Source organism: Hylobates moloch, unplaced genomic scaffold, assembly GCF_009828535.3.
Source record: "Hylobates moloch isolate HMO894 unplaced genomic scaffold, HMol_V3 SCAFFOLD_18, whole genome shotgun sequence".
NCBI lineage: Eukaryota > Metazoa > Chordata > Mammalia > Primates > Hylobatidae > Hylobates > Hylobates moloch.
This window is the reverse complement of record NW_026652293.1, coordinates 2,395,464-2,414,099: the sequence shown is the minus strand read 5'-3', so window position 1 is coordinate 2,414,099 and position 18,636 is coordinate 2,395,464. Positions and strand designations below refer to the sequence as shown.

The 18,636-nt window shown below is 38.7% G+C and overlaps 1 protein-coding gene across 5 annotated transcripts in view; it reads right to left on the bottom strand.

Annotated features, from left to right (window-relative positions):
- Window positions 1-2,804: 2,804 nt before the first annotated feature.
- LPGAT1 (lysophosphatidylglycerol acyltransferase 1) overlaps window positions 2,805-18,636 on the bottom strand; it is a 101,303-nt gene continuing 85,471 nt past the window's right edge. For 3 of the 5 annotated variants that reach the window (XM_032136628.2, XM_058430560.1, XM_058430563.1), the window contains 2 exons: window positions 10,278-10,384; window positions 2,805-9,365 (listed from right to left, as the gene is read on the bottom strand). In XM_032136628.2, the coding sequence (XP_031992519.1) occupies window positions 9,214-9,365; window positions 10,278-10,384 (259 nt within the window). In that variant the 3' untranslated portion in view covers window positions 2,805-9,213. The remainder of the gene's footprint in view (window positions 9,366-10,277; window positions 10,385-18,636) is intronic. The other 2 variants (XM_058430561.1, XM_058430562.1) reach the window with 1 other exon arrangement.

Here is an 18,636-nt window from a genome sequence, read left to right as displayed (position 1 = left end):
GGGTTATAGGCATGAGCTGCATTGGGTATGCATGGAACACATCACTTGGAGTTTAGGCACATCTCAATATGAGAATAATTTACATCCTTTGCTAAACCCAGTTGGGGTGGGATAAAAACAGCCTCCTTACTGCACATTCAGTACAATGTGCCAGTGTCTTATGTGCTTCCTGTATATAATCTCACTTAATACTGAAAAGAAGTCTTGGCCGGGCACGGTGGCTCACGCCTGTAATCCTAGCACTTTGGGAGGCCAAGGTGGGCGGATCACGAGGTCAGGAGTTCAAGACCAGCCTGGCCAACATGGTGAAACCCCGTCTCTAATAAAAATACAAAAATTAGCCAGGTGTGGTGGTGCACACCTGTAGTCCCAGCTACTCGGAAGGCTGAGGTAGGAGAATCGCTGAATCGGGACCCGGGAGGCAGAGGTTGCAGTGAGCCAAAATCGTGCGGCTGCACTCTGGGCTACAGAGCGAGACTCCATCTCAAAAAAAAAAAAAGAAGTCTTTGAGCGTTTCCCGTTTAACACATAAGGAGAGTGGGGTTGACAGGATAAGAAACTTGCCAAAGGGCCAAGGTCGAATTCAAGTCCCTGGTTCTGCTACTCCTGGGCTCCTACTTGGACAAGCCCTTAAAACTTGATGGCGCCATGACAGAGGGATATTTGGGCACTAGTGGCAATCATGGCCTAGAATTTATTACCTACTCTAGTTCCACACTAGAATTCAGAAAAGAAAGAAACTATTATGAGATTGAAATCTGTATCCCCTTTGGTCTAACATAAAAATCTTCTTTTTATCTTCTACTATATAGGGCAAAATTTTTAAAAAGCACTTCACTTCCACATCCAAAAAAATAAAAATAATTAATTTCAGGGCTTTTTTCATGGTTAATTGTATCTCTGCAGCAGCTGAGAGGAACATTAATAAAAATTATCTTTTGGGGTTTTGGGATTATTAAAATTGAGGATAAGGATGTTATGGAAGCTTTAGCTTCTAGATCCATCACCCTTTTAACAAATATACTTGTTCCTTTAGATGTCACTCTTATTTACGAAATACATAAATCTGAACCAAAGCAATATGCTGTTTTGGGGAAAATGTATGAATGCAAATAAAAGAAAGCTGGTTCTAGTCCCCACAGTTCTACTAAGTAGCCATTTGATGCTACCAGCAATGCACCAAAATTGTTATCAGAGTGAAATCTGCCATCCCAAAACAAGGTGACTACTTGCTCTAAAATTCTAAGGGCCAATGAGTCATGCATCAATCGGTGCCAAAAATAATATAAAGATTATGTCCAAACAAAACCTCTATTCCTTTAGCTAGGTATCCATTTGATTAATGTGACTTAAACGAATGATGGATGGATCAACAAATCTAATCCTCTTAAGGTATTTGGGAACTTGAAATATTTCTAACTAATGGAAATTATGGGCAAGACTGCCAAAGGGCAAGAACTCTTGTAGACCCATCTAGTGTTCTTTATTCAAATAGCTTAGGAATTTTTTTTTTTTTTAACTGTGGTAGCTGATCTTCAAAGACAGCTCCCAATGAAGCATGCCTCTCAGTATTTGATAGTATTCTATCCATTTATAGGCCTTCCCACATTGAATCTGGACTGGCTCTGTGACATGTTAACAAAAGGAATATGGCACCAAAAGTGGTTCTGTGCCAGTCTTGGACCTATGCCATAAGAAGTCTTGGTACCTTCTACCTCTGTGAGCCCTGAGCTGCCATTGCTGTCACTGTCCCACACTAAATGTATCAGAATTCAATACAGCCAATGCAGGCCCAAATGTACCACTTCTAATGCCATCCTTTGTCTTTACTGAAACAAGCATAAATCAGAGAAACACAAAAAGCCCGATTGTGGGCTAAGATGCCTTGACTGAAAGAAGCTTCTGTGTCATCAATAGTTTGAATTGTCCCTTTGTCACCCTGGAGGGGCATCCCTACTGGCTGAGGTATGCCTTTCCTAAGTGGGCAGTTATCTGAAATGGGAGGTGGGATCTTTTACAGGTGAGTTCCCAGGGAAGGCACTCTAGGTCAGAGTTCTCATGGAAGTTGATTCCTTCCTTGGAAGTTGATTTCTTCCTTGGAAGTCTTTGTGTATCAAGGATATGTGTACCTGTTTGTGGACAGCAAGCTCTGGTCCTCCTTTTGTCTTCCAGCACTCCTGGCTTCCCCTTCCTAGCACTCCAAGCTCTTCTGATCTCACCACTTCTAGGTACCTATTTGCTTTTCCCTCAACTGTCCATCAGCTGATCCTGACAGTGTCCACTGGTAAGAAACTGAAGGTAAGACCCCTTTCAGGGAGATTTTCCCACCAAAAATGAAACGAGGAAATAAAGATGCAACCACTGATATTTTAAGGGAAGTATCCCAGTGCCAGGTTTTTTCAATGACACCACACAGACAGCTGCTACAATCAAAGAATGGCTGAGTGTTCTCTTCCCTCGGGTAAGTGAACAGTGAGAACTTTACCATCTCCATCTCCAGTGCTCCCACACCCAAAAGGCAAAAAGTATTCCAAAGTGGGGCACTCAAAATCTTTCCAGGGGAAAACTCAGAAATGAGCTCTGTGATATGCTCCCTGCTCACTAGGAGAAAACATTGTTCCAGTTTCTTCCTTTGTACCTACTAGAGTGCTTTTCTGATTATGAAAGGGGCCCATCTCATTTCCAGCGGTTAGCCAACCCTCCTCCCACGTTCCATATGTCTGTCTGTTTCTATGTGATCTGAACTGTTGAGACTTGGTTTATGTTTCTCAAGCCTCTAAGAGTTAAGAACAAGGTTACCCAGATCCTGAGAGGTAAAAATTTATTGATTTCTATATCAGCATGTTATGATATGGTCACGCCTGCTCATACAGCTGACTTCTTAGAGCCAAAAGAGAATTTTTTTTCCTTTTAAAAATACATTTGTTCAGCAGGAAAAAACATTTTAAAAACAAGCATTTTCATATTAAGTGGAAATTAAAAACAATGGCTTTCCCCCCGCCAACTCATGAGGAATAGGGCTGGTCAGCAATAGATCTCTGAGTGCTTTCAATTTGTTTTCAGGCCTCTGTCCCCAGTCTGTTCCTTGTCTTCCACAGAAAGTAGTTCCAGGGGAAAAAGAAATTAGAATCTCACCAAAACAGCAGCCTACATACAGATAGAAAAATAAGAGGTAGACACAACTGTAACGATTTAACTCATTTGGTAGACTGTGCAGGATATTTTAATATTTAAATTTTTCAGTGGGATCAAATAAGGTCTACAAATACCTCAACAATTGATGTTTTAAATGCCGACATCTTAGAGATGCCTATACCACAGTTTACTTAGTTTTGAGAAATGAAAAGTATAAAGCTGACTTTAGAAATATGCAAGCTTCCCATGTATTTCAGTAAAGGTTTTCTTTCTGTCACATTCTTCAAAATCAAAAGTTGGCTGTGTAGGACTGACATTAATGCTTTTCCTACCCTTTAAAGCCCTTGCCAGGGTCAGTGATAGGAATTTCCTGAGTTCAGCAAGTAGATTAACTATGAGAAGTTTATTCAACACTAATAGTTAAGAAAAAAAGGATGGGGCAGTGGTGTGCTGGATACAGCCCCTACTGATTCCCAAGACCCAGTGGTCACATTTTAGAATTTTGCCTGCAGTTGTTAAGCATTGGTTACTGAAATTGAATCATATAAATTTACAATTAATGTCAAAGCTAAAAGTGGTTTTGGCTTAATGAGTCTAATATGTACCATGGTAAGAAACAGTTTTAACAGTAGATCACATATCAGATTGAATGACAATAAATTTATTGGGAAATGAGTTAGATTAGGACGGTCTGCCATTTTTCAAATCATGGTTGAAAGACAATCAATCATAGGTTGGCTGTAGGAGTTGAGCAAAGAGCAATTAAGTATCCTTTTAAAAAAGCATTTTAGTTCTTTCCTGAGCAACTAAGTATACTGTGAGAATCAACTGGTTATATGGGATTTACAATAAAGTATTTATATCTTATTATTTGTTAATTGTGTTATATGTTCTTGCTATCAGCAAAATTTATAACAAACATGTATAGTTGAATACATAATTTTTTCCCAGAAGAGTGGACTGCTAAACATTTACCAGCACACCACTGGATTGGGAGAATGGGGAGAAAGGGGGAAATATTTTTAAGCCAAAGAAGGAAGTCTGATGTTTTTTCATTTGGTTTTTCAGTTTGCCTTCAGCATCCAACTGCCACAGTGTGCTTTAAGTACATGTCTGCAGATATTAATGCCCAAATAGCTCTGGTAAAACACACATGCCCCATCCCCACTGCTAAGAATTAAAAGCACTTTACTTGAAAAAAATCAACTTTATTTTTTCTAGGTTTAAAAAAAATAGAACCAGCTATTAATTTTTGTTGAGAAAATGCTTCTTTTGGTGTTCACATCTAAATTTCTGAAAAGGTGATCTGGTTACTAAAATCATCCCAAATGCATTCATAAACCAGATCCACGTGTGACCAGCCCTTTACAAAAATTAATTACAGTTGCCACAGCCTTTACATTCATTCTCATCACACGTTACAACATGCAGATAACACAAAGAAAGGTCAACAAGCTGAAGTAAACATTACAGCATCAGGAAAATGAAAACCCATCTGTATAAAATAAATACAATTTTGTAATAACTGTAAAGAAAATGAAAGCACTTAATAAAAATAATGGCAGTTGAAAGTATAACTGTCTCATCACCCAATCATAAAATAAGTTACTGTAAAATGCATAGACTCCTTACACGTAAAGAATTTGTGCATCACAGTCATGTGTTCAACAGTTTTACACAATAAAAATAAAGCCATTCAAGATATGTGTGCATACTTTGCAACTAGAATACACTTAAAAAACGTTTGCTCTTTAAACTGTCTTAAAAAAATACTAAATGTAAAAACCCTCAGATGGAAATTTTGCAGAAAAACCCATATTTTATCTTCCATATGGCTACAGTCACCCTTCCCCAACATTTCAGCACCCTCAGCTTATTCCCAGGGTCCAGTTCCTAATTGTTGGGGATTGGTGCAAAATGATTACAAAAAAGCACCAACCAATGACTGCTCCAGAGAATACCCAGCCCCTCTGTGATCTGGAAATCTCTAACTTAGATGGTTTTGGTCCCAAACATATTAGTCTCTACCCTTCCTACTACCCACTGCTGCTTTTGACTTTGTCCTTCATGTTAACAGATATAAGGCTCATAGCACTGCAGAGAAAAAAAACAACAAACCATTTTTATCCATCCTCTGTGGACCAGAGCTGAACACACTCATAATGGTAACTCTGGAGTGAAGTCCTGTGTAATGACTTCAAAAAAAGAACAAAGAAAACAATTAACTCTTCCTACTCAGTAGTGCAAATAAAACATTTTCTTTTCAAATATAAAAATAATCCAAGAAGACTATCCATGATTAAAGGCTACTCTCTATGATTAACCAGGTCCAACTAGTTCAGAAGAATCTTTAAGGAAGTGATTGTCAAAAAACACTCAGACAAATCCATAAGAAGTGGGCAACATGGGCAAAGAATGAAGAGGCTTCTTAACATGAATCCAAGACAGCAACACTAGAATAATGTTCCCAGGTTCAAATTTGGTGATTTCAGATTTCATTTTCATAAAAAGGCTTGAGAACAATGCCAATACTGCCAATTCTTGATTATTCAGGGATGCTTTTCTAGCCCATAGATTATTCAGGCTTCTGTATTTCCTCTTCTTGATAGCTGTCTGTCTTTCTGTATCATTTCACTACTCATTAACACAGCCATAAATATGTAGGCAAAACCCCCTAAGAAACTTAAATCATTTAATTAGTAAGCATCCCTAGAAAAAAAATAAGTCTGATGAGAATAAGAATTCAAACTCCTAAATAAAAGTAATTTTTGATTTACCTATCATTTATTACCAGATTATCTATCCAGAAAGTAATTAATCTAGTAATCCTTCCTTTATAGTGGATAGTTAAGGATTGGTTGTCATATTAAAGACCAATAAGATAGATCTGAACTCATAGCTATCTTCTTTTTTAATATACTTTTGGAATTCTCAGTGAATTTGTTTGCTTACCCAAAATATTATTTTCTGTTCTGTCATTTTTCTTTATCTTCCATTACTTACAGGTTTCTCTGCAATTTAAGTATAGTTCACCATCAATAATTGTTTCTGAAGTTAAGGGTGACCTGCTGGCTTGGTCACTTTTGTAGTGACTGGACCTGCCTGTGGCCAAGCAGATGCTCCATCACTGTAACTCATCAATACCAAGATTCCAGCAATGGATTCTCAACCCTGTCTGCTGTGGGAATCTAGGCAGTCTAGCCAAGACCAAGAAGAGCTGAGCTTCTACAAGCTACTGATATAAAACTGGCATAGTTTTATCTTCTTTCCTCTTGACAAAATATATATACTTTAAATGTCCTTTCATCTCTCTTCACAAAGTACAAATTAGGAATTTCTCTTCAGTTTTATACAGTGGCATATTGCTGCTTCCCCAGATTGCCATATAAGAATACTGATTCTCTCTTTACCTTCTCTAGTGCAAGCAGGAGAACTCCAGTTACTGATAAGCACTACCAATGCTTTCAAACATAGTTTGCAAACAGAAGAGAGAGAACATGTTAAAGGATCAAAGAAGGATAGGGCAGACCAAATACACATCTATTTACAACTCACAGAAATAGTTTCCAAAATTAACTCACATATCTATTGGCATTTGTCACCCTGGAGACTGTGAAAATGACACTGCACTTGAAAAGTAAAGCATCTTATAGGATAGTTTAATGTGCACAGTATATTTAACAATATCATGTTCCTTTGGAGCACAGTGATGGCAAAAGTGGCCCTCAGCCACATTTATGTATGCATCTTCGCATGTATTTTTGGATAGGAGAACTGGTCACTCTGCCCTGTGGCTTGCTGTGGCAATGAGGAAAAGCTCTATCAGCTAGGACTGTGCATGCTGTATTTCACAGGGAGCAACTTCTCCCCCAGATGGTTGACTAATCCCTCAAGCGAACAATTTCATTTCATCCAGTAATTTAGTAGTGCTTGCTGGGCCTCAAACAGAAGCATCATTAAGCTTCTATTGGGCTTTCTGTCATCAGCCATACCTCTAAATTGAGATTCATTTCATTTATTCGCTGTCACTGTAGAACACATAATGAAATGCTTAGATTTCAAAAAAATTGCATTTTATAACAACCAGTCCCCAAACCACATTAACACTGTCTTCTGCATTTTACCAGTAGTAGTATAATATTCAGTGAGGTATTTCAGTTAATGCATCATTCTCTTTCACATATGCACTGAGTTATCCTAAAGATGAAGCTGCTGTGGGCTTTTATTTGGTGTTGCTTTACCTTTCCCACATAACTGGGGAAAATTCACATCTTTTCTGTTTTTTTGGTTTATTTAAAAATAGAAAACAGCAATCTTTTTTTGTTTTATAGCCTACTTCTCAAAATTGTTATTTGTGTGATTAGTGACAACAGGGGAATCTACAATGCTCGTATCACAGTAAACTACCACTGACTTACTAGGATCTTAATAGTCTTACAATCCCAAACAAAAACCCTACTCATCTCACTGATGCAGTACCAGCACTTTTGGAGAAGGGTGTAGTTCTCTTATGAGGTAAATTGTACAAACATCAGAACAAATTTCTAAAAAATGTTTTCTAGAAATAGAAACTTGACTTTACCCTCTTCAAAAGCAACTGGAGGCCGGGCATGGTGGCTCATGCCTGCAATCCCAGCACTTTGGGAAGCCGAGGCGGGCGGATCACCTGAGGTCAGGAGTTCGAGGCCAGCCTGGCCAACATGGTGAAACCCCATCTCTACTAAAAATACAAAAATTAGCCGAGCATGATGGTGGGTGCCTGTAGTCCCAGCTACTTGGGAGGCTGAAGCAGGAGAATTGCTCGAACCCGGGAGGCAGAGATTGCAGTGAGCTGAGATTATGCCACTGCACTACAGCCTGGGTGACAGAGTAAGACCTGTCTAAAAAAAAAGAAAAAAGAAAAAGCAACTGGAAGAGATTGGGGGGGAGCCTTTTATGCTGGTCTCTTTTCCTAATTACACTCACCCTGACAGGGGCAGCTCCTTGATGTAATGATTCAACAGACTACTGTCTGCACAGGACCTACGGGCGCCACATGAGAACCTGTAACCATTATAAGCCACTAGCTCTTATTTTTCTATAAACTAGCCTACTTCCCCTTAAACTGATCATTTAAATGTTCTATATTAATTTGTTTTAATCATCCCCAAATGCATTTAGTGCCAATGTCAAAATGGAAAAAATAAAGCCTCTGAGCTGCAATACAGGCATCACGTCAGGGTGGTGTCCAGGGCAGGATGGCGCTGGAGAGCATCGGCAGGCAAATAAACACACAGAGACGAGACAGTTCTCGAGAACCTCACACACTGCTATGCTCCCATTTGTTTTCAGGCCATATTACTAATCCTTTGCTATATCTGCATCTCAAAAAAGTGCATTTTGCAAAATTATCAATTTATGATATGCCTCGATACAAAATGAGAAATCAGATAAGGAAAAGCACGAGTGTATGTAAACACAGTGTTGGACCGAGCTAACCTCTGTAAAGAACACATCCAGTACCAGAGGGGTCCAGTGGACACTGCTTTTCCCCCACAGAGAATGCCAACAATGTACCTCAGTTAGCTGTTGAAGACTGGAGTTTGTTACTGCAAACGACAGGGAAAGAGTTCTTCACGAGGTGCCAACTAGCTCCCCTCAAGTTTACTGAGTTGGTGGAAATGTAGGCGTTCTAGAGAACTGCCCTAATATAGACTACAGCTGAGAGGGATGAATATAACTTTCTGAGCTTCAACTAAATTGTTAAGTATAACTGGTGGCAACAGAATTTCTCTCAGATAGTCTTCTAGGATGATTTTATGATTTCCTCTTCTCCAAATGTGATGTTTGCTTAAATATGTGATAGTGTGTATCTTTTTAAAACATGTTCTTAAAATATATTAGCAGGTCATTATATTACTAATCCTCATTTTGGTAGAGTTTTAAAATATCCCAAAAGGGGATAAATATTAATCCATCCATTGAATTTCTTTTGCTTTTTTTTTTTAAATATATTCTGATTTGCACATGTAAAATAATGCACAGTTATGAAAGAAAGTCTGAACTCCTATGGTGACCTTGACAAGTCCATGTCAGTTCCTAAAACAGGCAATGGTAAAAATACTGAATGATGTTGTACCACATATAGCCTGACAAAAATGCAAAAGACTGTATGAGAAATATCCACATGTTGCTGAGGGTCATCTCCCTGGAAACAGCTTCCTTATGGCCCTTGGAAGGTGGAAAAGCTCCTAAAAGACAAGATAGAAATATTAGTTTGTTTTCCTGTAATGGTAGGTCTCCTGGAATAAAAGTTGAATATTAGCTTAACTAGAGTTGTACATGTTAAAGCACCTTCAGTGACTTTCCAGTCCCCCAGAGGAGAGATTTTATTTGAAATACAATGTCCATACTACCCAGCCCCTTCTTGCCTCTGAGCCTTTGCCTTTTCTCTGCCTGCAATGCTCTCCTCCTCCACTTAGTGAATAGCTGGCTCATGTGCATCCTTTCCATATCAGAAAAGATACTCCCCCTCCCATCTCTTGTTTATTTCCTTCCTGGAACTTTTCCCAATTGGTCATGATCCCGATTCTCTTTCTTTCTGCAGACTTGTTTGCCATGTCTCCCACTGGAATATAATCTGCATGACAACAGACACTCTAGTTGCCTTGTATCTGCTGGATCCCTAGAGATTCCCACAGTGATCAGGATCCAGGATTATGTGAGATTGACATGAAATAATTTCTGAAATAGCATACTTTATGCTGATTCCTCTATTTACAAATTTTTTGTCAAAAAAAGTAGTTGTATAACACTGACATTATTTTCAAAAGGCAATATGCTTTATGAAATATATCTTAATAATAAAAGAAATACAAAGTAAACAGATGTCTTTAAATTCGTTTCTGGAAAGGAATGCTAGATCACTTCATAGAGCAATATTACCTAAGGTCATCTTAATAACACTCTTCAGCATTTCAAATAGTCTTTGTCCTTGCTGATAATCCCCAGGGTAAGCTGATCCATGAGGGGATTTGCTTCTCACAGACAATTTACAGAGTGCATTTTCAAGTTTCAAGATCTAATATGCAAACAGCTTTCTTTAAAAGAGGCTTCCATTACTGTTGCTATAATTTAGCAACTATTTAAAGGTTACTGTGTACCTGTTTCATAAAAATGTGATAAGAGGTCTTCTTTTTCAACAAACCGTTGATAGAGCCAAGTGGTAAGGTCATCAGTCTCCAGGGGTACATCTTTAATTGGAAAGATCCTATTAAGGGTTAGAAGAAAAGAACAAAAACTATTTTAATTCAGAAGTCAAAATCATTCAGAACCACAACTTATGATGAAAAGCTGAATAAAATTGTGTTATCATCTTTTGCTTTAACAAGGGTTGGTTTCTTCGACTTTTCAGGTATCTTGGTTATTAAAAATTGTTGATTACACAACAGAGTTCATTTATGCATTAATTCAAACATTTACTAGTCTACTATGTTTAGGTCCAGTGTTAGATGCTGAAAACATACTATTAAATTACCTTATATCTATGAATAACTACAGAGAATAATAACTATGTCTTCCCATGTTTGTGGGTTTAAGTAGAAATGGTATTTAGAACAGATGAAGTTTTAAAATGCAGTTAAATCAGGATGTTCAGTCATTTAGTTAAATGTCAGGCAATGTTCTTTTGGTGGGAAAGTCTGAGAAGCACAGAGACTCTGCCCAAATTGGTAATATCAGTAGTATCTGAGATAGTGCGTTCATGAATAGTGGTAACTTTTACCGGTTGGGAGTGGCTACCGGAACACTATTCTCAAGATCCAAGACCATGTCCTGACTCACCAGGAAACACGATTGTGATTAGTGATACCCATGGACTGAGAGGGGACAGGCAGCATGAGGACTATGTATTTGCTGACCTTGAAAAATAGTTTTATTGTTTTCCAATTTAGTGGGGGATTTTATTTTGTCCCCTTTATCAAAGGTATAAAGGCACATGGTTTAAAAAGTCAGCAAAAAATGTATTTGTATGAAAAATGGGAGTCCTGTCCCTCTTCCCTTCATTTCTGCCCTCCCCAGAATTGATTATCACCTCTTTTAGCTGATTATCTTGGCATGTATCACCATGTTTCTTCTGTTTTAGGCCTTCTCTACTGACTTCCCACTATGGAAGATGAGGATGAAGTTCTTTCCTCTTCCTATTCCCATAACATATGCACATTCTTCCCATCTTCCCAATACAGTTGTAATTTCAGTTAGCTCAATATTAGGCATTTATATTAATATAATCATGTAAATATATTCATTGCTAAGCCACAGAGTAAATCATGGCTACTTTTCCTTTCTTTACCAATTTTTATTTTCCCTGGATTGAGCAATTACGTATCATTTTTCATTTGCTTAATTTTCCATGTACATGTAACAAATTCAACCATAAGCTCTCAGGCAATTGTCTATAATCAATGCTCTAAATCCGGTCTGTAAGCTTTTTTTTAAAGGGCCAGACAGAAAATATTCTACACTTTGCAGGTATAAAAATAAATACAATTTAAAAGCTATTGGAATCCCTAAAACACTTTAAATCTTGAGAGAGATGTGACCTTGATCTGAGTCACGTAGCATGTAGTTGCAACTTGTGCTTCTTATAGATTAATTCTCCTCCTCATTGTTCTTGTTCTGTAAATGACTAGGAGACACCAGAGACCAGACCTCCTGCCCTTCTAATCTCTGACCTTTGTTAGAGATTAACTACCTCCTTTATTGTCCTATACCTAACTCAGACCAGATGGTACAAAAGACCCCACGACGGTTACACCTTCGGTGTGGAATGCTAAATATACCTTTCTGGAAAGAAAAAGACCACCTTGCCCAATCAGATCACTGTAACTATGCATTAAACCTTATGTAGAAAGGTGTTGAAATTTTGTTAAGCTTCCCTAAACCTTGCCTATATAAACAACCCCAAACTTCTACACTTTGGAATACTGACTTCCAATTTTTGGAATCTGTGCTTCCTGGGTGGCTGTCCTCAAGCTTTGTGCCTAATAATCTCTACATTTGACATATTTCTTGAATCTTCTTAAAGTTGACACAGGCTATACTATCTCTGTTACAACTACTCAATTCTACCTTTGTAGTATGAAAGCAGCCAGAGACAATGTATAAATAATATACAGTAGCTGGGTTCAAATAAAATTTTATTTAAAAAACAGGCAGTGGGCAGGCAGACCTGTGGTCTAAATCTTTCTCCTAAGCAATCCCCTTGCATCAGACATTCTTTCAATTTCACCTTCCTAAAGAAATTTCACTCAGATGCTGCCTATAGTCTCACATTAGGAGGTCCCTTCACCATTGTCCTGGTGAGTCCCTGCACTCCTAAATCGAATAGAATGTTAACTATACCTCATGTCTTTCTCTTTCACTGATTACTTTTGATGAGGACATCCCTTTAGCAGTTTCTTGAGAAAGAGTACTTGAAATCTTGGATGTCTGCCAGTGTCTTTTTTCTGTCCTCAAACTTGGTTGATAGTTTGGCTAGATATAGGATTCAAGGTTAAAAACCATTTTCTTCCATCTCTTATCTTTCTGACCTCCTTTCTGGAAGATTTCTTATTTAACTTCTAAATGTTTTATGGAGTTTTTATTTCCTTTATTGTACTTTATTTTTGTTTTATTTTTTTGCTTTTTTTCCTTTTTATAAATGAATAAATTGCTGACACTCAGGTCTTTTTCATTTTCAAAGAGCTCTTATTGTTCTGAGTCTTTTTTATAGTATGCTATTATTGTTTTATTGCTACAATATCTTATGTTTATAATAAGTTTTTAAAATTATAATGGAAATTTTTAAACATTCACAAGAGGACAGAAAAAGGTTAAGGAACCCCCATGTACTATTAGGAATATTCCAGAAGCAGACCTTGCCCTGTATAGTCTGGTCCTCCATGTCGCCTTCTTGTGTTTGCTTTAGTCTTTGTTTTTCAAGAGTTCAGGTCCATTAGATTACTAGTTACCTGACATTCTTTGTTGTTCCATCACATTTACAGATGTGGGACTGAACGGCTGATTGAAAGCTCTCAGCTTACAAGTGGAGTCTGTTGCCTGTTACCCTCACTGAGGATTATCTTGGCTGGGCCATTTAAATTGGTCTCTTCTCTTAAACTCATCCCATTCCCCAAAGAAAGATCCTCTGATTTCCTGCTTAGAGAGTGAAGGCCCAATTGCTAGCTTTCCGGTAGCCAGTGAAATAAGAGGGCTGGGAATCTTAGCACTCAGCACGCTGACATCACTTCGCCATGCTGTTTTCATTATGAGACCTCTGCCTCAGCTGTATCTGCTGTTCCTCAGTTCACAGAGCCCCGATTTCCCTCTCCAGAGTAAGCCTCCAATGTTTGCCAGGGTAGGGAAAAATAATTACCCAGCTGTGGGATATAGGGTAGGGGTTGGGGGATCTCCATTCTTCAACCAGTCTTCCCAAGTTTAGTAACGCTTTCAACCTCATTTCCACAGGTGCTGATGCTGCCAGACATTTGGAAGTTCTGTGGTATAAGGTTGGCTCCTGGCTTTCCCACAGCTGGCTTGGGGTTCTGTTACGTTATTTACTGCTCGTTCTTTTTTCCAACTTCCCAACTTTTGCTGCCATTGTCTTTCAGGCTGTTTTCCTCATCCTTGTGGGTTTACACTTTAAAAACCCATGTAGTGTTATTTATGGGGGTTTTAGGAGAGCAGGAAGTAAACATGAGTCCAATCTACTATGTCTTTTGAAAAGTTCACCTGTTATTTCTGAAAGATCTAAGATTTGCTATCTTTGGCCAGGGCCTACCACTGGTCATTCTTAAAGGGGCCTCTGTTGCTATTTTGGGTTTAGGCAAAATGAGTGTTAGTTCCTTACTAGGGATTTGAAAATTATAATGATGCATACCATTATAAAAACATTTTAGGCCAGGTGCGGTGGCTCACACCTGTAATCCCAGCACTTTGGGAGGCTGAGGTGGATGGATCACAAGGTCTGGAGCTCAAGACCAGCCTGGTCAAGATAGTGAAACCCCGTCTCTACTAAAAATATGGCAGGCCTGTAATCCCAGTATAGTAGGAGGAAAATTGAACCGGAGGAGTTGCAGTGAGTGAGTCCTGATCCAAAGCTGGGCGAGGTGGCTCACATCTGTAATCCCAGCACTTTGGGAGGTAGAGGTGGGTGGATCACGAGGTCAGGAGATCGAGACCATCCTGGCTAACATGGTGAAACTCCGTCTCTACTGAAAATACAAAAAAATTACCCAGGTGTGGCGGCATGCGCCTGTAGTCCCAGCTACTTGGGAGCAGGCAGGAGAACTGCTTGAACCCAGGAAGCGGAGGTTGCAGTGAGCCAGGATCGCACCACTGCACTCCAGCCTGGGCGACACAGCGAGACTCCGTCTCAAAAAATAAATAAATAAAAATAAATAAAAAATGTTATAGTATAGATAGTAGAACACGATGTTTAGACCAGCAAATAAATACTGGAAAAAAAAAATCAGAAAAGAATATTACTTATGAATTACATTATAATGATACCTCTTTCTCTTGTTATTTAAACATTTAAATATCAGATTGGGGGAGTATTTTAAAACCCAAATTTAAGTGCGAGTAGACAGAAAAAAATATAGAGGAAAGAAGGAAGGAGTGTGGTATGAAAAATCTATTAAAAATCAATTTGAAAATCACACAGGGCTGGGCGTGGTGTCTCACACCTATAATCTCAGTACTTTGGGAGACTGAGGTGCAAGACTGCATCTCAAAAAAGAAAAAACAAAAGAACTCACATGCTTTTGATTAAAATTTTAGTTTCAAAAATTTGGAAGAATGAAAGATAACCAAAATAGAGTTTTATTTACACAGAAAATAGCTCTCCCATTCTTAATAATCTTCTATCTCCCAAAATACAATACTACATTGCTCTACAGCAGTAATATAAAAGCGTTTTGGTTGATGAAATATTTTAATGGAGTGGGAGATCCTAAGGTCCAGAAACTTCAAGTTTCAGCTTGCTGCTGTAAAATCCCCTATTATCTGCCTCACGCCTGTAATCTCAGCACTTTGGGAGGCCAAGGCAGGTGGATCGTGAGGTCAGGAGTTTGAGACCAGCCTGGCCAATATGGTGAAATCCCATCTCTACTAAAAATACAAAAACTAGCCCAGTGTGGTGGCACGTGCCTGTAGTCCCAGCTACTCGGGAGGCTGAGGCAGGAGAATTGTTTGAACCCAGGAGGCAGAGGTTGCAGTGAGCTAATTGCACCACTGCACTCCAGCCTGGGCAATAGAGGGAGACTCCATCTCAAAAAAACCAAACCAAGACAAAAAAAATCCCCTATCATCCCTTATTATCACAACTTGAATTTACGAAGGTTCTGAATAAGCTAACAACAGAAAGATGAATTAAAGAATGTCTTTTTTTTTTTTTTTTTTTTTTGAGACAGGGTCTTCCTCTGTCACTCAGGCTGGAGCATAGTGGCATGATCACAGCTCACGGCAGCCTTGACCTCCCAGGCTCAAGTGATCCTCCCACCTCAGCCTAAGTAGCTGGGACCACAGGTGCGTGTCATCATGCCCAGCTAATTTTTTTGTTGTTTTTTGTAGAGACGGGGTTTCCCCATATTGCCCAGGCTGGTCTCGAGCTCCTGGGCTCAAGAGATACACCCTCTTCAGTCTCCCAAAGTGGTGGAATTGAGTGAGCCACTGTGCTCAGTCAACTTTTAAAAAAAGAAAAAATATTGGACATGCCGATGCCACATAAAATCATCCTATAGGTTAGTATTAGTAGCCCTTTTAACACCTTTACTCCTAAGTAATTGAAAGATCTCTTTCAAACTAAACATTTTTCCTCTGCATTCTCCAGCTCAGGCTCTGATATGCCTCATTGAGTGAGTGAGTGGGACTCCCTGGCTGAGATTCCCTTCTACAAACAGTGTTTGCTTTTTTTTTTTTTTTTTTTTTTACACATGGAGAGTCTTTGCATTTTAGGCACAGTTAAAATAATCCCAGAAGACAGTGTGGCCTAGTGATTAAGAATACAAACTATCAGGCCGGGTGTGGTGGCTTACACCTGTAATCCCAGCACACTGGGAGGCTGAGGTGGGCAGATCACGAGGTCAGGAGCTCGAGACCAGCTTGGCCAACATGGTGAAACCTCGTCTCTACTAAAAATACAAAAATTAGCCAGATGTGGTGGCAGGTGCCTGTAATCCCAGCTACTCGGGAGGCTGAGGCAGAAGAATAGCTTGAAACTGGAAGGTGGAGGTTGCAGTGAGCCGAGATCACACCACTGTACTCCAGCCTGGGCAACAAGAGTAAAATTCTGTCTCAAAAAAAAAAAAAAAAAAAAAGCTATTGGGCAGACTGCCTGGGGTTGAATCCTGACTCCACCACTTGCCAGTTGCGTGACCTTGGGAAAATTGTTTAACCGCTGTATGACTTACTTCCCTTGTGTTTAAGATGGGGCTAATCATATTACTTACCTTACAAAGTTGCTAAATATGTAAAGTGCTTACATATATACATATATTTGGCATATGGTAAACACTCATACAAATGCTAGTATTGGTTGTGATGATTAAGTGCCAGACAATTTAAGGCCAGCACTATTGTGCTTCTGGGTTTTTTGGGTTCAGCAATAGTTGTAATGACTACACTGGATCTGCAGGTGTCATGGGTTTAGCATTCCATGACTGTTTTCATATAGTCAGATAATAAAGTCAATACCAAGAATTTAAAAGATGAAGTCTTGACAGAGATTCTGAAGATGCTGTTAATATCAATATTGATATAATCAGAGGAACAGAGACAAGGAGATAAAATTTCAAATGAAGAGTCTCTGCCTAATTAAACAGGTTTATCTTTCCATCTCTTCAAAGGGTAACTTCCATCTTTTGAATTGTAAGAAATGCTCATGTTAGAAAAGATGTCCCAATAATTTTATTGTCTCCTCTTTGTGCCCCCTACATTTTAACCAAAAATTCCTATGGTGGGAAAGTTATAGGATATAGAAGATCCTACGTTTGCTTTGATAGGCTACTTTGCTTGCAGTGTATATGAAATTCTACAGAATTCAGCCACCAGGAAAACATGTTTCCATGGAAAAATGTTCTGTGTTCACCATATAATGCTAGGCTTCCATCTCCTCACCCTGCTCTATCTTGGCTCCTTGGCTGCAAAAGGCCAAACTGCTGTCTCAAGCCATCATCTCCATTTGAAGTGGATTTGAAAAGATGATTAAAAAATAGTTTCATAAAGTGTCTTTTCCTAACTTCTTTTCTAAGAAGTTTCCAGGTATCTGGTTATATGAAATAGCCATTTATGTATAAGGGTTAGGCTCAATTTGAGTCAGTGAATGATTGAATGCCTGTACCTACCAAGGAACCTTACAATTTTAATCTGCAGGTAAAAGACAAATTAATGCAAATAGTGACAATTTTGTTTTTACCTTTCCTATATTAACACTTTTGTTTTTCTTGTCATATTGCTCTGGTAAGAACCTCTAGTACAGGGCCAGGCATGGTGGCTCACGCCTATAATCCCAACATTTTGAGAGGCTGAGGTGGGCAGACCACGGGGGTCAGGAGATCGAGACCATCCTGGCTAACATGGTGAAACCCCATCTCTACTGAAAATACAAAAAAATTAGCTGGGCGTGGTGGCGGGTGCCTGTAGTCCCAGCTACTCGGGAGGCTGAGGCAGGAGAATGGCATGAACCCAGGAAGTGGAGCTTGCAGTGAGCCAGGATTGCACCAGTGCACTCTAGCCTGGGCGACAGAGTGAAACTCCATCTCAAAAAAAAAAAAAAAAAAGAACCTCTAGTATAATGTTCTAGTACAGTGATAATAAGCATCCTTCTCTTTCATTCTTAACCTTTCAGGGATAAATGTTCAACACAATTAAGTATATTACTTGCTGTAAAATTTTTATAGATACCATTAATCAGATTAACTTTAATAGAAGAAATTCCCTTCATTTCCAATTTGCTAAGAGTGTTTTCTTTTTTATCATGAATGAGAGCTGCATTTTATTAAAATTTTTTTATCGATTGAAATGCTTATGTAATTTTTCCCTATATTCTGTTAATATGAACTACTTTGATTGATTTGAATTTTAAACCAAACTTTCAATCCTAGGATGTATGCTGTCACTATATAACATTACATATTTTAATATATATTGCTGGGTTTTATCTTGCATCTATAACCATGTAAGAGGTTTGCCTGTAAATTTTCCTTTCTTATAATATCTTTAGTTCAGGTTTTGGTATCAATGTTATGCTATCCCGATAAAACAAGCTTAGGAAGTATCCTTTCTTCTTCTATGCTCTGGAAGAGTTGTGTTTAATGTCCTTTTACTATTTTGTTTTGGTTTTTTTAGAGATGGGATCTTGCTATGTTGCCCAGGCTGGTTTCAAAGGATTCTCCTGCCACAGTCTCCTGAGCAGCTGGGAATACAGGTGCACATATACTGTACCCAGCTCCTCTTTTTAGTAACTATAAGATTTGTAGTGAT